The following is a 21,561-nucleotide window of genomic DNA, read 5'->3' as shown; positions in this document are numbered from 1 at the left end:
TATTTCTTTTGAATATTTACCATAACTTAAAACAGCACATATTACCAAAGGAGGGAAAAGAGCAATGTACACATAATTGTAAACTGTAAACATTGCTTTGAATGGTGTTGGCTTAATTTATCAATCACATTTTAGCTTTTACTCCATGTATAAACTCCACCCACAGCCCCATGAAAAAAACACTCAACACAGACATACATACCTGCACACCACATAGAAAGAGATTCTACCTCTATAGAATTAATCAATGATATTATGAATCTGATTAAATTAATTCCAGATGTTTTCTAATTTATATAACGTCTTCCATTTTTTCAAAATGGTGGGTTAAATCATGTTCCCAAGTTACCTTCTTGGGTTTATGTCAAGTTTTGCCAAAGGGAATATCCGTTTCTTGGCAATGAAAAGCAGACTTTACATACATTTGCTTTATTGGGAACATAAAAATTGCAATCCATCTCCCCTGTGCAGTAATGTGAGTGAGAGAGAGACCTTAAGTTCTTTATTCAGAAGAACCTTCCGGCTGAACTCAGACACTTGTCACAGGACCATATCATGGAACAAAAACAGCCAGTATCCTTTTTGCAGCTATCCTTTGTTTCATGGCATATTTTCTTCCTCAGAAGGTTAACATAAAATGGTTGCCTAAAAGTAATATGGTTTACAGAAGGAGCAAAATCACTTACCCATCATATTTGTCAAGTTCAACTTCTAATAAATTATCCTTTGCATGGTTCGCATGTTCGGTTACTTGGGAGAAAAGTTGAAGAGTCACATTAATAAATTGTGTTCGAATAAAACGTCAATAAAATTATATAGGATTATCTCCATGCACAGATCATTTAATGCTCACTGTCCACCAATGAAGGTAACGATGGATGCAGACAACCCAACCATGCAGCAAGGCACTAGATTTCTTCCTTTGTAACCATAAGCCATTTATTCCACTATAACCATCAATTTCCAGGTGTTATGAACAAAACAGGATTCAACTTATTTGTAATTGTTTCATTTCTTGAATAGGAGCAATTATAACAGGACTAATTTGCATAGCAAAGCTTGCAATTAATAATTCAAGCAAACCACAGAAGGCTGAACGTGAGATGTCTTGGCATAACTTCTTCTACTAGACTACTCTTCTAGTGCTCAAAGCAAATATATAAATATGTCCAGGTGGACAGGGGCTTCACAACTTGGTGCAATACAAATGCATGCCAAAATCGTTGCGCAGTTTTAGAGAATGTCATTTTTTGTGCCCAGTAATAACACACTGAGTGATTTTAGTGCTTCCTTTTATCCCTAGCTTGTCACAAAATGAGTGCCATAACGGAGCGACTGAAAGAATTTAGCGCTCAATTTATAACCTCAGGTGGTGTTAAGATGGGCCAACAAATCATTTCTGCCCTTTAACACTACTGCCAAACTCTTATGAAGGTCACTGAATTTTCATTACTCCCACCAGTTTAGTAACTGCTAAAACTTAATGCTAATAAAGCCGGAATTGCCTAGAATTGTGCTTGGCATGTGAAAGCTAACACAAAACCAAACCCGAGCAAAGCAAACACAAACTAAACCTGCCAAGGTAACCACGAGGCATCTATGGATGCAAACGAAGTGAAAAATAGTACCAACCAATCACGTCTGTTGAGATTGCAGCAAGGCTGAGGAGTGGAGCCACTTTTTTGTCAAAAATCTGCTTTCCTTGTCGCTTTCCTCCAAAGGGGTTAATGTACACAAGTAAGTGCTTTGGTCTTGAGGCTTATAGATAAAACAAAATATAATCATTAATATGAAAATTCAGCAGGGTGGTCTTGTTTTCAAAGCACTGTGATACAGGCAACACACTGAGAATCTCCTTTACAGCACATTACCCACAGGAAACAAATGCAATACATGAAATATTATCGTGCCACCAGAAATATCAAAAAAGGTAAAACTGGAACTGTTCCCATCGAAAGCCATAAGTATAGAAGAATCATTAAAAATATATCCAGTTCTTGCTTGGCTTTTAAAAAATTATTTCTTGCACAAGGGAACTTCCCAATACTAGTATGTGATACACAGAATGTCCCTGCGAGAAGAAATTGAAAATTTACATACCTGCAAGTACATACTGAATTGATATGAAGGGTAAAAATAGTTCTTTTTGGGATGTTGCCTATAGGCAATATATGTTGCATTCAATATTTATATAGATGCAAGTTTGGAAAAAGCAGCGGATGCACTGGTTAGGTGGAACTAGCCTGCATTGCAAGGAAGTTAAAGGAATGGAATTACAAGATTGCGATGAAAGTATAGGCCCTTAAATGTGACCTTAAAAATGTGACACTTAATCATGGAAGCCATCACAGAACCCTGAAATTGTCACCAGAGGTTAAGAAACCATACCCAATACCAGACAGAAAACTGGCACGTGAATTCTGCACCAATTGTAAGTGATGCAGAAGAAAGACTGCAAGCCCTCAACAAAGGCATTGTATTGACCCCGGATTTCTGGGTGTAAGATGCCCAGATTAGTGGGTACAGCAAATAGGCAAGAAAGTCAAATGCATCACTCTGCTGAGAAGGAGAAAGGGTACAGTTGATTTTTTAACTGAATGACTACACTTTTATTTGAAATTGAATAAGCGAGACTGTTTATGGCATGTCGAGACCAACAGATAGTAATTGAGAACACTATCCCTTTGATCAAAAATTAATTGGAACATGATATGTGTGATCATATTTGGAGAAACATATTTTTGGAATAAAATAAGTGAAAAATCAATGATCATTAACCTAGAGAACATTCTATGCTGTAGATATGCTTACGAAATGCAAAGCAAGGGCTTCCTAATTTACCAGTATAGCCATGTGTGTCTGGGATTCGACATGAAGATGTTGAAAATTAGAGAGTGGCTATTTTCAAATCAGAAAATGGAATCCCTGAAATTGCTTAATCAAAATATTTCTTAAGATTCAAGCTCAAGCACTTCCCTGTAGTCTTGCACACCAAGTACAGTCAGTAAAACTAGAAGGCCTCCTGTGACTGTAAAGTCCTACACAGGACACACATGCCGTTAGTGGATGCATCAAACTACTGCTGTATACGCACTGTTGGCTGTGTAATGCCACACCATGAATGTAGAATAGCATTCATCAGAATCTGCGTCTCCAGCTCCCCGGATAAGGCTCCCCACTCCCGACTAGCAATGAAGCAATAACATTTTTTTTTTTAAATAAGACTGGGACCCTAATAAATTTGAAGAGCATCTTCCACGTACCAAGCAATCCACAAAAAAAATAAATCTAAAAAAGATTTGCCTTTTGCCAATCCTAGCAACTACACCTTGGGAAATGTATCAATGCTTCCTTGGGGGACAAACACTGTTATCAAACCAGGAGGATTTCACTGATCTGATCTCAAAGGTTAATTTGCTGGTTGCATCTTTTATTTCTAGACCCCTTCTCTAGTCTACCTCTAGTGCCCAGAAGCCGCTTTAGTGTGCACTTTCCTGGGATACATTTTTTTATGATTTAAAAGATTCTCAAACTTAGTTTCTGCATTTAACCCACAAGTTAGATCAGTGAAGTAAACTTTACTGCTGAGATCCTCTGCGATCTGTGGAACATGAGTTTAAATCTTGGCCAGGGCCAACTCCACTTTCCTTTCCACTATTAAACTGAGGAATAGTAACACCTGTTGTAGTGATTCTAAAAAGCAGGCCATTTTCATCATCATCATCATTGCTTCCATTGACAGTCAATAAGTGTGTGGCTCCCTGAGGCAGGTAACACTAGAAGATGTTGTATTAGAAAAGAATGCTCGAATCTATTATTTGGGGAAGTCCAAACAATTAATTGTTTCACGGGCTGGCCCCAGCAGAAAGCACCCAACGGTTCACGGGCTGGCCCCAGCAGAAAGCACCCAATGGAAAAGAAATCCAAAGTGCAGAAATCCAGCAAGAGTAAACCTGAGAAAAGTACTGGCTAGGGAAAAAAATGCAGTGTATCCTGCCCGGAAATGAATGTGCCAGATCAAGCGGTGGACTGGCACCACAATTATGAGGACCACTCGAGAAAAGATGAGAGCCAAGGAAATAAATGCTCAGGATTAAATCACCAGTACACTGGGTCCCATAAGGCCGGGAAGAAGTGGGGAAGAAGCCCCAAGTGCTTTGAATGAAAAAAGAGCATGGTTTAGCGCTCTTCTTCTTCTCTGAACACAGCGTCATTCGCCTTTTCTTGATGTCAATCCTTGGCACTATCCCTTACCAACTGAGAAAACTGACATACTTGTAATTTATCTGGAGACTTTCTTGTAGGCTATATAGAGTACCTGATAATTTCCAAGAAACAGGGTCCTTTGTCACTCGGATCACCTTTTCACGCATGGCAAAAAGACGATCTACCAAGATATTAGCATATTCCAGAGATAATGTGATATTTCAATTTGTCATATTTCAGGGTATTCATCATGTTTTTAAAAATCTTTGCCACTGAAGGGAGAGCCATTTTCAGATTTAACAACATCTGGTATTTCATTAATAGTGAAAATTCCCTCCCTTGAAGGCTTCAAGAAACACCCTTGTGGCTGTACTTACAATGCAATGCAATTTCTTTAGGCCTCTCATTGAACATAATTTAAAAGTGGGGTAATTTACAAACAGTTATGAGAATATACAAAGAACAAAACATTGATTTTCAAGATACAGATTGCATTTGTCGATTATTTAACAATGAACAAAACTCACTCTGTAACTCAAGTAGTCTTTTAAGTGCTTGAAACCACTGGTTGTAAAGCTGCTCATCATTGCACCAAAACGTCATCTCATTGCACCGCCAGCGGTGTTTTCGGGCTCTTCGTATATAGTGAACTAGAAGAGTAAAGGCAAAAATGTTGAAGCACTGTGCTCTATGTGGTTTATAAAGCAACCTGGGAGCGGCGCAACATTGCTCTTAACAAATCACACTATTCTGGAAATAATAGCAAGAAGCACGTTTATATTATCTTTTACCAGGTGCTGCATGCAGTGTGTAAACAACAAAGAATTATAGAAGATGTCTGAAATATATACACACAAATATGGAATGCTCGTGAAGGAAGAATTAGGAGCTTAATAAATACAAGGCTAGACACAATACAAATATTTGAAGATTAAAGGTGAACAAATATCGCATATGTGCCAATGTTTAGTTATATACACAAACAAGGCAACGCCACAAAGTGCAAACAACATTAACTTAACATTTCTCTTACATGATAAACTTTTCACACAACAGGTGATGACTGATTCTCGAATGTACCAACAATTCCAAATGTAATTTAAATATTAAAAGTGATTAACAGTCCTCACTGATGAATATCAAATCAAATGAACGTGTAACAGGTGTGTGCAAGCGTAACAGGAGCGTGCAATGTTCATAAAATACGCCTTCGTTGTGTCCACAAATTTAGACTAGAATAGGAAAAGTGAACATTGCCTGGTAAATCACAAAGAGGCCAAATAAGTGGATTGAACCACCTGACCTCATTATTGTATGCACTTTCCACACATGTTTGAGCACTTAACTCAAATGGGTCTTTCCTACGTAAAAGAAGTGAAGATATCATTCCAATGTTCTCACTATGTGCAATGTGCAAATGAAGGGGTACATTTTTCTAGCAAATAGCAAAGCAATTAAACAAACTAAAAATAAGAAAAGGAATCTTCCATTTTGAAATATACCTACATTTTGAGCACAGATCTCCATTATCCATGACACACATGCATTGCTTTTTATATTAACTATCATTAAATATACACATGAATAGCAAGCGAGCAAGGGAAAATAGGTGAATACACAAACAGTTTTAGATGCAAATATGCAGATGCAAAACTCATCTTCTAATATTATTGTATATCGTACATATATCGTATATATTCCTTATACTGATGGGGAATTTCCCCCCATGGGGCTGATTATCAAAAACATTTGCGAATACAGAAAGTAGAACTAAGTACTCTTGCATTCCATCGTGAATCAGCACTTAACTAGTTGTTTACTCATTATTTTCCCTTGCGTAAAATGAATGATAGTTGAATATAAAGAGCTATGCGTGTGTTCGTCATGTATAACGGAGACCTGTGCTTCATTTCTTTAATCCTGCACAAAATCTAAGGATATTGGAAAATGACCGATTCCTTTTTTTAATGAGTTTATTTAACGGCTTTACTGTTTACTAGAACTCTTTTTATCCAAAGATGGACTCCTTCATTTGCACATTCCCTGTCTGTAAAAGTGTAATAAGGGTACACTCCTTTCAATATGAATTAATTGTATAAGACCATTTCCTCAATATTCTCATTTAATTCCCGATCGATTTTTGTTAGTAGGAACATAACTTTAGACACACATTGGTCAAATAAACTCATTATGAAAGTAAATAAACTTAGATTGTACTGATGTAATGTTTTTTCAGACAATTTGAAAGTGCTCTATAAGTTTTTGCCAGAATGGACTAGGGAAATACATGTAGCACTAATTTTAGAAGGGAAAGATTATTCTCAGAAAAAATGAGTAAATTGGTTTAAGACCAGGGTGACTTCTGCCCAATTTTAAATGTTATTGAACACATGAACTAGGTTAAACTGTATGTGCCAATTTAATATACATTTGCATGGAAAAATAGCACACTTACAGCCAAAGCACAAAGGGCAGTTCAGTGTGCAAACTGAGCTGCCGTTGGTTTGGGAAATGCTCTTCATTATGTGATGAGACTTATGTACTTATCAGGCGCATCACAAAATATATAAACATAAAGGATCTCAAAATATCTGCCTCATTAATATTAATGAGAAAAGTTAAATTTTTTGCATTTTGTTATCCCTCTAAAAGGTAAAGCCTTGCGGATATTAATGAGAAATGTTGTAATTTGTCATCCCTGTAAATAATTGCAGATGCAGGGAAGGAGGTCTGCAAGGTACAGAAAACCTCCATACCTGCATTCACATTCCCATCACGTCAACAATGTTTTAAAAGTAGCCCTTGTCTCTTAATGTCAATGACCCTGGAGCAAAGTCTGTTCCCAAAGTGGCCACCTACCAAGTTTCTCAAAGAGGAAGCTATTCAACCTACATACCACTGCTTTAGCTGTTAAAATAAGATATGATTGTCCACTTTCACATGTACTCTGTCAAACAACATTTGTTTAAACTTAATTCCAGCTCAGCCACATCTTCCATGGCTTTTTACATTCTATGCTTTATCCGTCACTAGACCGCCCCTACATTTTTAAAACAAATTCTGACCAAGACTGAAGTGCTAATTTCGAGGAAAGGCATAGATAGGTGGAATCCTACTTTTTGGCCTAACATCTTGCGCCCTGTGCCCATCCCCACTAATCTAGATGACAATCTATATCTTGAACCTGAAATATCCTAGGCTACCAGCTCGTGTTCTTGTCAAGCTTTTGAACAAGATTTTAGCCCTATTCTGGACCATAAGCCAGCGATTAGGTCATTGGTTCAGTCTCAGCTGGACCATGCAAATTCTTGTTGGTTGGCTCTCCCAGAGAAACACATCAGAAGACTACAGTTAATTCAAAATAGTGCAGCCTGCATTACTGTCAAATGCACAATTAAGTACCGTATTACGTACATCCTTATTGAGCTCAATTGACTTCAGGTGGCCCAAAGAATCCAAGTTACAATCCTAGTGACCCGAAACAAGATTTGAGCTCCATCTTTTCCGTTAAATTAATTCAATATTCGCTCTTCCTCCCAAAGCTTATGATGAAGAGGCAAATTCCTCTTAGACATCCCTAAAATGTGTAATCTCTTTTCTGGTGAAAGAACATTTTCCTATGCAGCAGTGAAGGAGAAGAACTCATTAACAAAAGACTTGAAATACCAAATCTTCTGGGGCTAGGTTTACAAAGCAATTAAAAACAGAACTCTTCAAATCCGCTTTTTATCTGCCTTAAACTTTCTAGCTGCTTTCTAATGATGGGTAAACTAAATTAGTGCTAAGAAGGTTTAGAGATAATGCACTCAAGAAATACTTTAAAGATAATATAACAAACATTACATGTGGCTAAATGATGAAGAGACTAAAAGATGTTCTAGTTTTCATCCTGATTAAATTTCAATTTTGATAAGTTCCTCTCCCCATGAGTAGATGAATTAAATCAGGCGGATCCAATGTTGGAGCACAATGGCTGATCCAGGACAATCACCGCATTTGCAAATTAATAAATTTTAGATTCAAAGTATATACACTTATCCCATATGGATATTATGAAAATCTAATCATAGGAGAGCTTTTCAGGAGTTAATCTAATTCACAGGCAAACACTGTGGCTAACAAAGCCCTCTCATCTGTGGGCTTTAAGTGCATCCTAAATACCGGGAATCGCCTCAGGAGTTTGTATTGAAATCCCTTTCCTGTAGGCTGATGCTGAATTCTTGTCAGCATTCTATTTCACGAGTGGCAGACTCGGTGAGTATAAAAAAATCTAAACTTCATTAAACAGAAGGAAAAAGTATACTATAAAAGCTACTTCTTCAATTCCCCATTCACTTTATGTACAATCTATTTTTTAAAACTTCTAAAGGCATTACGGTTTTGACAGAATAACATGAATATTAATTATTGCGTGTCCCCCTGCTTCTTGTCACAAAATTGTTCAAGAACTTCACCCTGAACTTCAAGGGAAGATTTGGACTGATGCTGGTGAGTCAGTTATTTTTGACTTATCTTTTTCTCCATTTTTAAAAATGGAAATATAAGCTTTGGGCCAGAATTAGAGTTTGGAGTACCTGTACTCTGAATTTAGACGTCTCTTACAGACCATTGGCTATCTCTAGTTAACAATAGGAACAGCCGCCACAGTGGTATCTGTCAATGAGTTAAACGTTTGATGGATAGCTCTGTCCAATATGACAGCCGCCCATTAAACTTTTTACTTGTATTTGTTCTTCAAAAACAAAACTCAAAGTGAGATTTTGTTTTTGAAAAATCAAAAAACTAATGGCCCCACACCATGGGAGACATCTCCCATAGTGTAGAGTCATTTCAAAGTTTTTAAACTATCCCTTAGCACCAACTTTTTCACAGTTGTAAGGGATAGTTAAAAGTAGCCATTCGATTACCCACTCTAAATTGGGCAGGAGGTCGAATGGCCAGACCTCTGATGGGCATTGCGCCGTCGGGCCATTGGAGGGGTCCGTCTTGACTGATGTGTGGTAGGTCCCAAACTACTGTATCAGGCAGGTGTATCTTACGCCATTGTGAGGAAGTACCCTCTCAGCAAAACTCTAAACCAGCCCTTTCTTTACTACAACTCATTTTGAACGAATCAAAGAATGCAGGGATGCAGAAAACATTCTGAAGTAGGAGAGTTTCAATACTTTTAACAGAGCGCAGAAAATTATTTTTTTAGTGAGTTAAAAAAGCAGTGGTCACTACAGGGAAGATTTATTTTTTAAATCCTTAGTTTTGTAACAGCTTGTACCTTGCATAAATAAAGATTTATCTTTGCATTAAAGGTCTTTTGAGATACAATAACAATAGTAATGCTCCTCATAGTATCTGTCTAAACACATGCATGGATCTTCATGGGGCAGAATCCTGCACTGGTTTTCCAGTTCTCTTTATTTGGGTATTGTAACAAAGGGTGCATTAAGCTGGAGTTTAAGAACTACATATTGATTGGGGAGGATGTTAACTACAAGTTACCGCAGTCTTTTCATATGGTTCAGGGGGTTCAATTACCTTTCTTTGCATTAAGGCCCATCGCACACTTTTCTCCATCATTGTTTGTAGTCTTCTTTGGCATGCAATTCTATTTGTCACTGGCTGTCACCATGCTATCTTACACTAGGCATATAATACTCACCTCTTTGCAGTTGCTTTAGCTTTGCAGCTTTCCTGTATGCTCAAGATCAAATAAATTCAGTATGATATGTGAAATTTTCCTAGACTTTCTATAGCAGTATAAGAATGCAATACGAGCTTCAGGTGCAAATACCTGTAAAACCACAAGGCTTGAACATTTGTTGCCATTTCCCACTGTCAATTGCTGCTTCTTCCACAGAGATTATCTCAGACACAGGCACAGATTGAAAAGCTGTAGAGGTAAAAAAAGAAGAAAAAAAAAGATTAAATGTGGGTACTAGCGCAACAATAACAACTAAGTACTCTTAAAACCTACAGTGTGGACCTTATCAAAAACTCTATGTAAATAGTGAGGAATAAAACAAGAATACACTACAGAAAACCGAAAAATGTATAGTATAGAAGTGGAATGCTGAAATGAAATGAACCTGTCAAATTAATCTGAAATAAATGTATAGTAAAAGCTCTTAGTAATATATTGACCGGTAAGTACAATTATTCTACCAAACTATATGATAGTACTTTGATGGAGAAGATTGTAAAGAAAGAAGACAACATAAAAGTCTTATCAAAGTATTTATTTCTACTTATATTTTGTTGTTATCCAATAAACTTAAAACTTTTAGTTACAGCATAAGAGTTTCATGAATGAACATTTCCTAATTTGAGCACTCATCATGTTTAGGTATCTCAGCATTTTACCACAGAATGGGTTACTTTTGAGGGAGATGTTCTTTTCTTGCTTTCTTGTACATTTTCTTGATTAAGCTTTCATCAGATGTTGTAATTTAAATACATTCCACTTAGCAATTACAATGTACAGACCAAATAAAATGAAGTGGAAATTTGAATTTAAAATCTTATAACAAAGTATTTGGTTACTACTTTGTACAAACAATAATCCTATATGGAATTCATGATTTAAACATTAGGATGGCATCTTTTTTAAACTTGAAATTGAAAGCCTTTTCACAATATGATTTACTATATCGCGCTCCCATAAAGAATTCTATTACTTTTTCTAGTGAGCATGAATTGAGATGAAAAATACCAAATGGAATAAGAAAGGACTACATTAAATAATATATCATTCTCATTCATTCTCTAGCTCTATGTTTCCCTTACCTATATAGGTACAAGGATGATTTCTTGACCACAGTGGTCCTGTGTTCTTTAAAATAACAACTACAAACCAATAATATATTTCTTACCCCTACACTGGAGCCTGTCCCACTTGTACTCTAGCATTATTAAAACAGATCTAATGTTTCTTACCCAATTAAAGAAAATTATGTCGCACTTTCCTAGTGCACCATTGGCTTTATGCACCTATAACTGGTGCATAAGTTCTGTAAAAATGGAATTGAAATAGATTTCTAGACATTAACCACAATTGCATCCAGTTTGATGAAATGTCCTCTTGATCACTGTGCTGAGCCAGTCCAATATCCATATGTAAATCACCCTATGCTGTAGTGGAGACGGAGTGCCAGGTACACACATTGCTATGTTAGCATAAGCGTCTTAGAATTAAAACGCCATCTTGCCACTTTTGCTGCTTTTGCACACAACACTGCAGGTAGCTGTTTTTATAAGAAAACTGCTTGCTTGCTTTTTATTCACATGAGAACGGTCTGTTGTTCACATCCCTAGACGTGCACCGCGACCTTGGTCTGAACACTGTGTGCAGAAGCCGTCAGGGCCAAATAACAATGTATGCTTTTGAATTCATGTTGATCGGCCCACGCTCTAGCCATAACACGCACACAGCTGCAAATTTCTGAAACTCGAGTGCCTTTAATATTACATTTTGCATGCATGATTCAGACACTTTGGATAAGACCTTTTCCAGACACAGAGCAGAGCTGATCCTGTGATGTGATTCACCTAAGCTGATCTTTACGGTATGGGGTTCCCCATTCAAACCTAGAGACCTCCTATTAGTTTAATAATAATAGGTTTCTTATGAAGGGAGAGTGACTATAATCCACTATCATTTATAACATGATTTCTCCCTTCATTTTATATGGTATTGTAACAATGATGATGGTTTTATTTTTAATCATTTGTTTGCTTACGTTAGCCAAAGTACTGCATCTTAGGGCACATAGTTAAAAATAAACATTTTAAACTATAATGTGTCTGTGATTTCTCTTGTTGTGGACTGATATGAGAATAATAACGAAAAGGTGGTTCTGATTCCCACCATTCCTGAGAGTACTCTAAGTCGCTTGTTCTGGGTTGTCCAATCATTGGTAGCTTCGAGATGATACGGAGAACTTATGAGACACTGATGCTAGTCGGATAGGGGTTCTGGGTACTGAGGTGAGTTTGTGGTACACCGCGATTCACTGAGGTCCTGGTTTCCTGCGCATAGTTCTGTGCATGAGCAGAATCCCTGCAACAATGCCCTCTTTGTGTTCAGCCGTTAAAGCTACTTGCACCCCTCTACTGGACTGTCTTCCCCAGAAACTCAGCCAAGACATTACTGTTTGTATTTGAATCTGCACTCAAAGCTGACCTCCTCAGGCTTAAGAACCTGCATAACTATCAAACCTAATTTCACTACTTACGACTTCTGGATAGCCCTTATTTCCTGATTTGACATGCCAGCTTCTCTCTCGATGTTAATAATTTTTCTATTCTGTCCACTGAAATGTGACTATGTATGCCTTACCCCTAAGAAACCATGGATTGTCACTAATGTTATAAGCAATCCACCAAGTCCTTATTCTTATGTCCCATTATGCAGCACTCTATCCTTTGTTTGCTATGCTTTCATTCGATAAATTAACTAAAACAAACTTTTCAATTTTGTTTGGAGGGCATACTAGGAAGCCTACTGACTATATAAGGAATGCGAGAATGGGACAATCTATCCTGAGTGGTGTCACCCAGCATGCAAAACTATGGTACAAGAAACACACATTTTCTAAGACAATACAAATGTTTTTCTTTTTGACAGCTCACAATCCAACTCAGCCACTTGCTTCAAGTCCAATGATGAAATATTTTTCCCTTACTAAAGTCACTAATGTTTTTCCGTGTTGGTCTGGTTGGAAAAAGACTGAAAATCTGAGCGGTCCAGATGTTTCTGAGATTTAAGTACAAATCTTGAATGATCCTTGACAAACACAGCTTGAGTTTCACTAACATTTCTACCAGGAATAATAATTCAAAGAAAGCCAACTGCCCTTATAAAGGTAATTTCATATGGGCACAAGCTAAAATTAGTTTTTAGAAACCTGGAGATTGCAACATTACATCAGTACTTTCATGGATATTTATTCCATTGCAAAAAATCCATTTCCAAGCTATTATCATAATATCAAAAGAGGATGAATATTCTGAGTTTTTGGACAGTTCTCATGCGCACCTGTCACAGCACAGCAAAAGCTGGCCATTTCCAGATATAGGAATTAAGAGCGGGATTGGCTTGCAAAATAACACAAATTATTTGTAGAGAGTCACAAAATAGAGCTGTGTTTCCACCAGAGACTGTAAAACATCTTGTACAGGAACATGGGGCTACCTGACAACATTTGGTGACAGATAGTTGATGATTTTTCGGAAACTGGGGGCACATTTATAAGATTATCCAAGAAAACATGAACAGTATCAAAAGGAATTCACTCTTAGGAAATGGCCCTTTTATTTAGTAGCACATTTTGATACATATTGAGTCTCCCTATATGGGAAGGACCAAGGGTTTCACAAACGATTGAAAGGCATGGCCTCAGGCATCCCCCGGGTGTCATACTAATCATTGGCCGTATCTCATTCATGGAATCCCCGTTATTACAAGGAGCACTTTCATGCAGTGGGTGTATGTGGAACTAGGATCTGGTGAATCTAGAAATCCCTATGCTCTACCCCAAGGACTTCCCTTTAATAAGGATGGACCTAATGGATGATTAAAAATGTGGCAACGCATGAGACTACCTATTATCTCTGCATCTAAATAGGTTGACATGTTTCAGCCTACATAATGGCACTGCAACAGGTCCTAGGCTACTCTCTGGACCCAGATCCTTATTTTCCTAACTCCTATACTCAAATAATGCTCATTCATTCATTCATCAGCAGGCACACTATACCTTTTAGTACAGTACTGTTGGACAATGTTTGCTGAAGTTGCAGAGTTTTTAGGTCTTGTAAGGTGTGTAAAACGTACAGCATATCAAATCAGGAATAATGAAACACTTAACTGAAGACATAAAAGGAATGAAAACAATCATGATCAAGACATAAAAGGAACGAAAATTATCAAGAGCAATGATAAAGACAAGGAACATGGAAAGTAATCCATTTCTTTTCATGCTCTTAGTAACTATTTGTAGAGATGATGTCAGAAATGTGAAATGTGCACACTGCAAACTACTGCAGTTCCGCGAGAGTGAGAACAACCATGCATTTGTTCCTTCACACATCATCACAGAGTCTTACCCTAACTCAAGGTAGTGAGGGCCACATAAATTAGTTTGTGGGGAAAACTCATGTAGACACACAATATGGATCAAATAATGCACATAAAACGCCATGATAAGTAAACTGGACAATAGTTTAAAGAGAAAAGGAAATACCTCCAATCCACATGAGTCCCCTGCTCTTACTTTGTCAAAGGTGTTTTCCTTCTGAAATAACGAAGCATTTTCAACAAACCTTCAGAATGTTAATAGTGCTGTTGGGGTTGAACGCTTATAAGTGTTTCACAGTGGCTCTTCTATGGATTCTAATGCAAATTTTGTGTGAGGTTATCCTCACATACCCAAGACTGCACAGGCAAGTAATCTTGTAAATGACATTGGTACTGCTAATATTACTTGGCATGAAACCCCTCGCCTCCATTACAAATATTAATTTTAAATCTAGTAATGCAAAACTTACATTGCTCCCACAGCAGACTTGTACTTTATTGGGCTCTTACAACATATGCAACATTAATGCAAAAAAATACTCTTTTGATACTTCTTCTCAATCAACTATAATTATTTTTTATTATGAATCTCACTCACAGGGATTTTCGATCACGATGGACACAACTTTACTGATTAGCCCTGCCCACCCGTGAGATACAATCAAAGCAAATTACCCCCCGTTAGCCATAGATATTGCATTAGTGAATTCATCAAAACATGAACACAAATCATGTGTGCCAATAAATCTTTTTCCAAACATAAATGTCATTTAATTATATGTTATTCTGTGTACCTCTCACTAAGAATCCCTTTTAATTAAAGACAGAAAAACAAATAAAACTGATATGCACCCAAATGACGTTATTACATATCATGTTATACACGTAAACCCTCAATTGTCAAGTACATACATAACAACACCTATATAAATGTATGCTTCCATATCACGTTATACACTGAAACCTCAATTGTAAAGTAAATAAACAAGAACAACGACTATATAAATTCTACATGTACAAATTACACGTATTAAAAAAAAATTGTTCACGATAGTAAACACAAGATGTGGAGTGTATCACAGTTTTTTCTACATGTATGCATAAACACTCGATATCCCATCTGTAGGGAGAGGGAGATAGATTAGCAATATTGTTTCCACCTTAAGGATATAGATTCCATTCCTTATTAGTTCTTGAGCAAAAACGTTATTAAAATTTCCCAAAAGGAAGAAGTTCCTCCCTACTACTCGCATTAAATGCCACAATAGCATTTCGTCCTCAATATGGACGGGGCAATACTTTTAATTAGGTCATAATCAGGGCGCGTATCAATCTGGACACTAAATCAAAAAATCAATTATTTGGTGTAAGTATAATATAATACAAAGGCTTTTTTGATTGCTCACATTTTTTTATCTTTATTTTGTAACATACCCACTTACATCGAGTAGGATTTTTAGTGCTCCCAAATAATCTAATAAAAGAGGAAAACAGGAGAGGGTGTGGGGCCTGAGGTTGGTAAATGTATTTAATTAAACAGACCATTAAACATCAGCACCTGCTAAGATTGTTTTAGTGTGCTCTCCTAGAACCGGTATGGTATTGCTTTGAAACCTAAAACGAATGGAGTTGTATCTCTTGTTAGTAATGGTTTATACGTTAGGCTCTATATCCAGCAGTAAATTTGGTAGACACTCGCAGTGTGCGGCTGCTCGGTATTACATGTAGTTATTTGTGCGTGAACACATGCTCATGGAGACGCCCATGGTCGTCATGGCACTCATCCAGTGTGATGGCATTCGCGAAGCTACCGTGCTGGCCGATGTTATCATTTTGAGGCAGAAGCCATTTACAGGCTGTACACACAAGAAGAAAAAATTATGATACACTCCACACATTGTGTTTACTAACTTGGACAAATTTTTTCAATACGTGAAATTTATACTTCTGAAATACAGATAGGTGTTGTTTTTATGTATTTACTTGACAATTGAGGGTTAATGTGTAAAACACATGGTTATGTAAGCACAAATGTTTCAGCCACAACCCCACCCCCCCGCCACATACACACTTTTTAGCCTCATTTGGACTACTAGCTTCTGGTTTTTGACGCTGAAAGAGCACCAGGTCCTGCTTACCAGGCCCCAGTAAAAATGCTCTCTCCCTAGACATGATGAATGTGAATTGATAACCCCAATTGGCAAGGACTTCAACCCCCTTATAAGTCCCTGGTAAGTGGTACCAATGGTATCCAGAGCATGGGAGTTAAAGGGGTCATCAGAGCCCGAAGCACTGATTGAGCCACCTGAGTGACCCATGTAAACAGGTGACAGCAGTCCTGCCATTGCATACAGCATAAGCAGTGCAAGCTGCTCAAACTCAACTTTGCCCTCACCATGAGTGGCAAGGTCAAAGCAATATTTGTAATATATGTCAGCCACCCTAAGGTAGGCTTCCTGAGCCCAGGAGGCAGGCTGCATTGTATTAGAGGTGTGGACATGTAAGTGCAAGTTTATATGTCCCTATAGTAGCCCCTTTCCATTAACCGCTACTATAAGTGGTCAGGGGCCATAGGCTAACATGGGCTGGCATGTGATCCCCGCGGTTGCCAGCTACATTATGGTCCCATGGAAATAGGTCCATGTTTGGTATCAAACATCTTGCCTCCTCAACACGGACATGATTCTCATGTCAGGGTTGATGTGGCATGCACCCAGGTGGCGAAATTAAAGGTTGCCCACCAATTTGCCTCAGCCTTTCCTGTCAGCTACTGCTGCCAAGACAAGAACCTGACCCCCTCCAGGAGGTGTGAACTCTCACAGGTATCAGAAACAATGGCCTAGATGTGAAGGAGGCGACACCTCCCTTCCTGACAAGATGGCTAGTGAAGTGGCACATTAAGGCGGAGAGTCAAAGCTTTCTCAGCCTCTGACATGCATCCAGGCTACCTTCCAGAGGAGGACACAGCTGTTCCCCTGCCCCCAGACACATTTTCACCCAGGCAGGTGGGGAAATTATGTAGTCAGAAGGTGTGCACTCCCGGGAGGCTAGCCACATCCCTAGGATGGGCCACCTGGTCTGTACAGCCAAGGAAGGTTTCTGCCATTTTAAAAAGTGGTAGAACAGAGGGTTCTGGGTAGAAAAGGTGACACACAGCCACAAATGTGGTCAACTCATGGATAAATCAGTCACTGGGGCTAGTAGCCCTCTAGCTACTTACATCCTCAGCTCTAATGCCCCTAAATCTAGGATTAAAGGGGCATCCCTGGCACCAGAACCTCAGGTCTGATTCAAATTCCAAAAAAAACAAAGAAGAGACGAGTCTGTGACTACAGGGCTTGCACAAAACAAAGGTATGATACTCTGCACTTGTGGCAACCATCCTGATACTGCACAACTGCAACTCGTCCTGGATCAAAGATTGGTTCCCCCAGACTGAGGGACCCCTTTGAGAGCCAAATGCAACTCCAGGTTCCCTTGGACTAGTGGTACTTGTACCCTGCAGTCTGAAGGCAAAAGCAACGTCCCGGAACCAAAGAATCGGTGGCCATCGGGTCGTTAGAGGGATCGCCCAAAAGTAGATGGCCCAGTGCATTGTGGGAAACATAGTCTTGACCTCCAGCAAGTTTAGGTGGTTACCATTTTCACCCGGACGTCGAAGTGCCTAATCGCTGACCTTACCGCTACCAAGGCTTGTTAGTGGCAAGTCTGGCAACCGCTACCTTCACTCGACGCTGCATCATGAGGCAACTCTGCAGCACCTTCAACCAACCCCCTAAGTGGCACAGTTGTTGTTTTAGATCAGTTTTCTCACCAGCACAGTGCGAGCAGTAAAACCAGCTTCCCCGCGGCTCCCATTTCAGCAGCAGGGACAGCCAGAGCAACTCTGCACCCGGGACCTACGTGCCAGGTAAAATCCAACTGACTGTTGGAGCCAGGTCATGGGACCTGCAACACCTTACCCTGTGAGTTCCACGCAACTCGACCAGCAAGTGACCGATTGTCACTAGTAGTTTTTACCATTGACCGCAATGCTAAAGTTTTGCAATACTGATTTGCACTGATTTATGTTTCCTTCCAAACTCCATAACTTTGGTTATACTTATCCAATTGTCTTAGGTTTGGTGTCTAAATTTATATAAAAGTCTGCTGTATATTTATAAAGTGGTGTCGGGTTTCTTTTGAGTCTTGTCAATTGCTGACCGTCCATGATGGTACTCTGAAATGCTTAACACATGTTCCCCTAGTAAAGCCTCACTGCTCTTTGCCACGCTACCAGGACTGAGCTAAGGATTTATTATTATGAATTCAAGGACCATCTTTGAAGTATTGTAAGAGTATTACATGGTGAAGCTTAACCAGATTCCCTACATAGTACTCCTTTTTCATACAGTATGTACTGGACAATTGAGTGTGTACATATATAACGTGATATATAAGCACATATTTATATAAGTGTTGTTATGTATGTAATTGACAATTGAAGGTTTATGTGTATAACATGTGATATGTAATCACGTCATTTGGATGTATTTGAGTTTAATTTGTTTTTCTGTCTTTTTAGAAAATGAATTCTTAGTGACTGCTACATGGAATAGCATATAAATAAATAACATTGATATTTTGAAAGAGGTTTATTAGCACACGTGATTTGTGCTCATGTTTGTGTTTAATTACCTAATGTTGTATCTATGGTTAATGGGGGGCAAAGTGCTTTGAGTGTATTTCTGGATTCCTCCCCCACATAATCCTTACAAATGGCATAATTTTTTAGGACTGTCCACCCGTGAGATCAACGCTTAGGGTCGCATAATGCGAACACGATCGGAAAAGACCGGGTGAAATGCTTTTAAGTGTTCAATCCTGACAGTACTACTAACATTCAGAGGGTTCATTGAATAAACTTATATATTTCAGAGGAAAAACACCTTTAAGAAAGAAAGTGTGAGGGACGCGCAGTGGTTGAAGGCATTTCCTTTTCTCTTTGAACCATCATTCGGTTCACTTATTGTGTGTTTTCATGTACATTATTTGATACATAGAGTGTGACTACAAGGGTTTTCCTAACAAACTACTCACTTGCCTGAGTTAGGGTAAGACTCAATGATGATGTGTGAATGAACAAATGCATGGTTTTTCTCACTCTCAGGGAACTACAGTGGTTTGCAGTGCGCACTTTTCACATGTGTGACATGATTTCTACAAACAGTTTTAAAATCATGAACAGAAACAGATTACTTTCTATATTTTGTCTATATTTTTGTTCTATATAATTTTCGTTCCTTTTATATCTCCAGTTGTGTGTTTCATTATTTATGATTAGGTATGTTGCATGTTTTACACACCTTATAGGACCTAAAAAATCTGCAACTCTAGCAAAAGTTGCACAACAGGACTGTACTAATAGGTATAATAGGACTGTTGACGAATGAACATGATTGCTGTATAGGAGTTGGGAAAATAAGGATATGGTTCTTGAAAAAGCCTAGAACCTGTTGCAGACTGAAACCTGTTAATCTATTTAGGTGCAGGGATAACAGGTAGTCCCATGCATCGCAACATTTTAAGGTCTCACCTAGGCAGCACGTGCACTCCTCTTTGAGTCATGCTGTATCTAATCTACAATATAGGCTTTAAGCATCGACCCTTTTTTTAATTGGCTCCTTCTACTGTCCTTCCTAAATGCCTGCTTTTAATTGGTTAATATTCTTAGTAGTTCCTCCTTTTCTACTTTTGTAACCTCCCATGAGGACTGTCCCTGTTACATATGGTCTAACTCTACATGTTAATGTATGATACTTGGAGAGCACTTTTTTCTTTTTGTTGGTCTGCCACTGCTCGTACGTCTTATCTTTACTTCACGTAGGCTGAAACGTTCCCGGCCAAATCATTTACCACGGGTTCCACTTCATGGTCGCCACACGTCCTGCATACTCTTCGCACAATGGTACTTTTCTATTTTCATTTTAACATTTTCGGGATAATCAGCAGCCATCGCACATTCTGCAAATGCGTGACTGGTCCGCATCTCTCCGTACCTCAGACAACTGTACTGGCTACCGATAGCCAAGCTGATTGAATTTAAGGCATTGACATTTGCCTTTCGAGGAGACAAAGGGAGAGGGCCTATCTATCTGAGAAGGAGACTCCGCCCCTATCAACAACACAGACCTCTAAGGTCCAATCACAAACGCTTCCTCTCCACACCACGGTTTGTGAAAGCAAGAATGGGAGGCAGAAAATTTGAAGTGGGTACCACCAAATGTTGGAATAACCATCCCCCTCACCTACGCATGATGCAGTCCGAACAGGAATTCAGAAGGGCCTTGAAGACCTGGCTTTTTAATCGGAACGACTAGTCTAGCGCTGCCCTCTGCCTTGATCACTGTCCATTATAGCGCCGGGACATCCCATTTGGGGTAGCTGCGCGCTCAACAAATGACTTTTATTATTATTATTATTATTATTATGTTCTTTATTTAAACTTTTACATGATTTGCGTGATGTTACTTTTATTAAAACATTTTTGGGGATGCTCAGCACGGCGCCAGATTTATTCTAGGTTCCAGTGCAGGTGCTTTGAACGTGGCTAAGTGAGTCGCCCATACAATTGAACAGTCTTTGGTGCATAAAACTCACCTCAGCCACCTGGACTGTACTGCAGCTTTCAATATGTCACGTTATTGAGGACATGGTGCAGTCCCCTTTAGTGAGGGACCCTGTGCAGTGCTTCAGTGAGGGGCACTGTGCAGTGCTTTAGAGAGGGGGCACTGTGAAGTGCTTGCTCTTTAGTGAGAGCCACCCCATGCAGTGCTTTAGTTGGAGACAGTCCGTGCAGTGATTTAGTTAGGGACGCCATGCAGTGCTTTAATGAGGGACGTAGGGACAGTGAGAACAGCTTTAGTGAGGGACACTGCAGGCTACTTCACAGAGGGACACCGTGCAACAGTGTGCAATGCTTTAGTGAGGGACACTATGCAGTGCTTTAGTGAGGAACACTGTGTAGTGCTTTTGGGAGGGACACTTTTAAAACATTATAAAAAACATTTTGGGAATGCTCAGTGGCCACTGCGCATTCTGCACACACTTCACGCACTGTTATTTGTAATTTTTTTTACTTTTTGGAGATGCTCAGTGTGGCGCCGGATTTATTCTAGGTTCCAGGGCGGGCGCTTTAAACGTGGCTCTAGCGAGTCGCCCATGCAAATAAAGAGTGTTTGGTGTATAACACTGACTTCAGTCACCTGGATTGGACTCTAGCTTTGTATACATCACTGCTCCGATGC

At 38.9% G+C, this 21,561-nt stretch overlaps 1 protein-coding gene across 6 annotated transcripts in view; it reads right to left on the bottom strand.

Moving 5' to 3' along the window:
- Positions 1 to 21,561, bottom strand: part of CERK (ceramide kinase) — a 222,528-nt gene that overhangs the window by 141,542 nt on the left and 59,425 nt on the right. For 4 of the 6 annotated variants that reach the window (XM_085654067.1, XM_085654065.1, XM_085654066.1 and 1 more), the window contains 4 exons: positions 9,992 to 10,090; positions 4,734 to 4,856; positions 1,633 to 1,758; positions 687 to 750 (listed from right to left, as the gene is read on the bottom strand). In XM_085654067.1, coding sequence (XP_085510193.1) covers positions 687 to 750; positions 1,633 to 1,758; positions 4,734 to 4,856; positions 9,992 to 10,090 — 412 coding nt within the window. Of the gene's footprint in view, positions 1 to 686; positions 751 to 1,632; positions 1,759 to 4,733; positions 4,857 to 9,991; positions 10,092 to 21,561 lie in introns of all 6 variants that reach the window. The other 2 variants (XM_085654069.1, XM_085654064.1) reach the window with 1 other exon arrangement.

This window comes from Triturus cristatus, chromosome 4_1, assembly GCF_964204655.1.
Source record: "Triturus cristatus chromosome 4_1, aTriCri1.1, whole genome shotgun sequence".
In the NCBI taxonomy this organism is placed as follows: domain Eukaryota; kingdom Metazoa; phylum Chordata; class Amphibia; order Caudata; family Salamandridae; genus Triturus; species Triturus cristatus.
The sequence above is the reverse complement of the archived record's forward strand: the minus strand, read 5'-3'. Positions and strand labels throughout refer to the sequence as shown.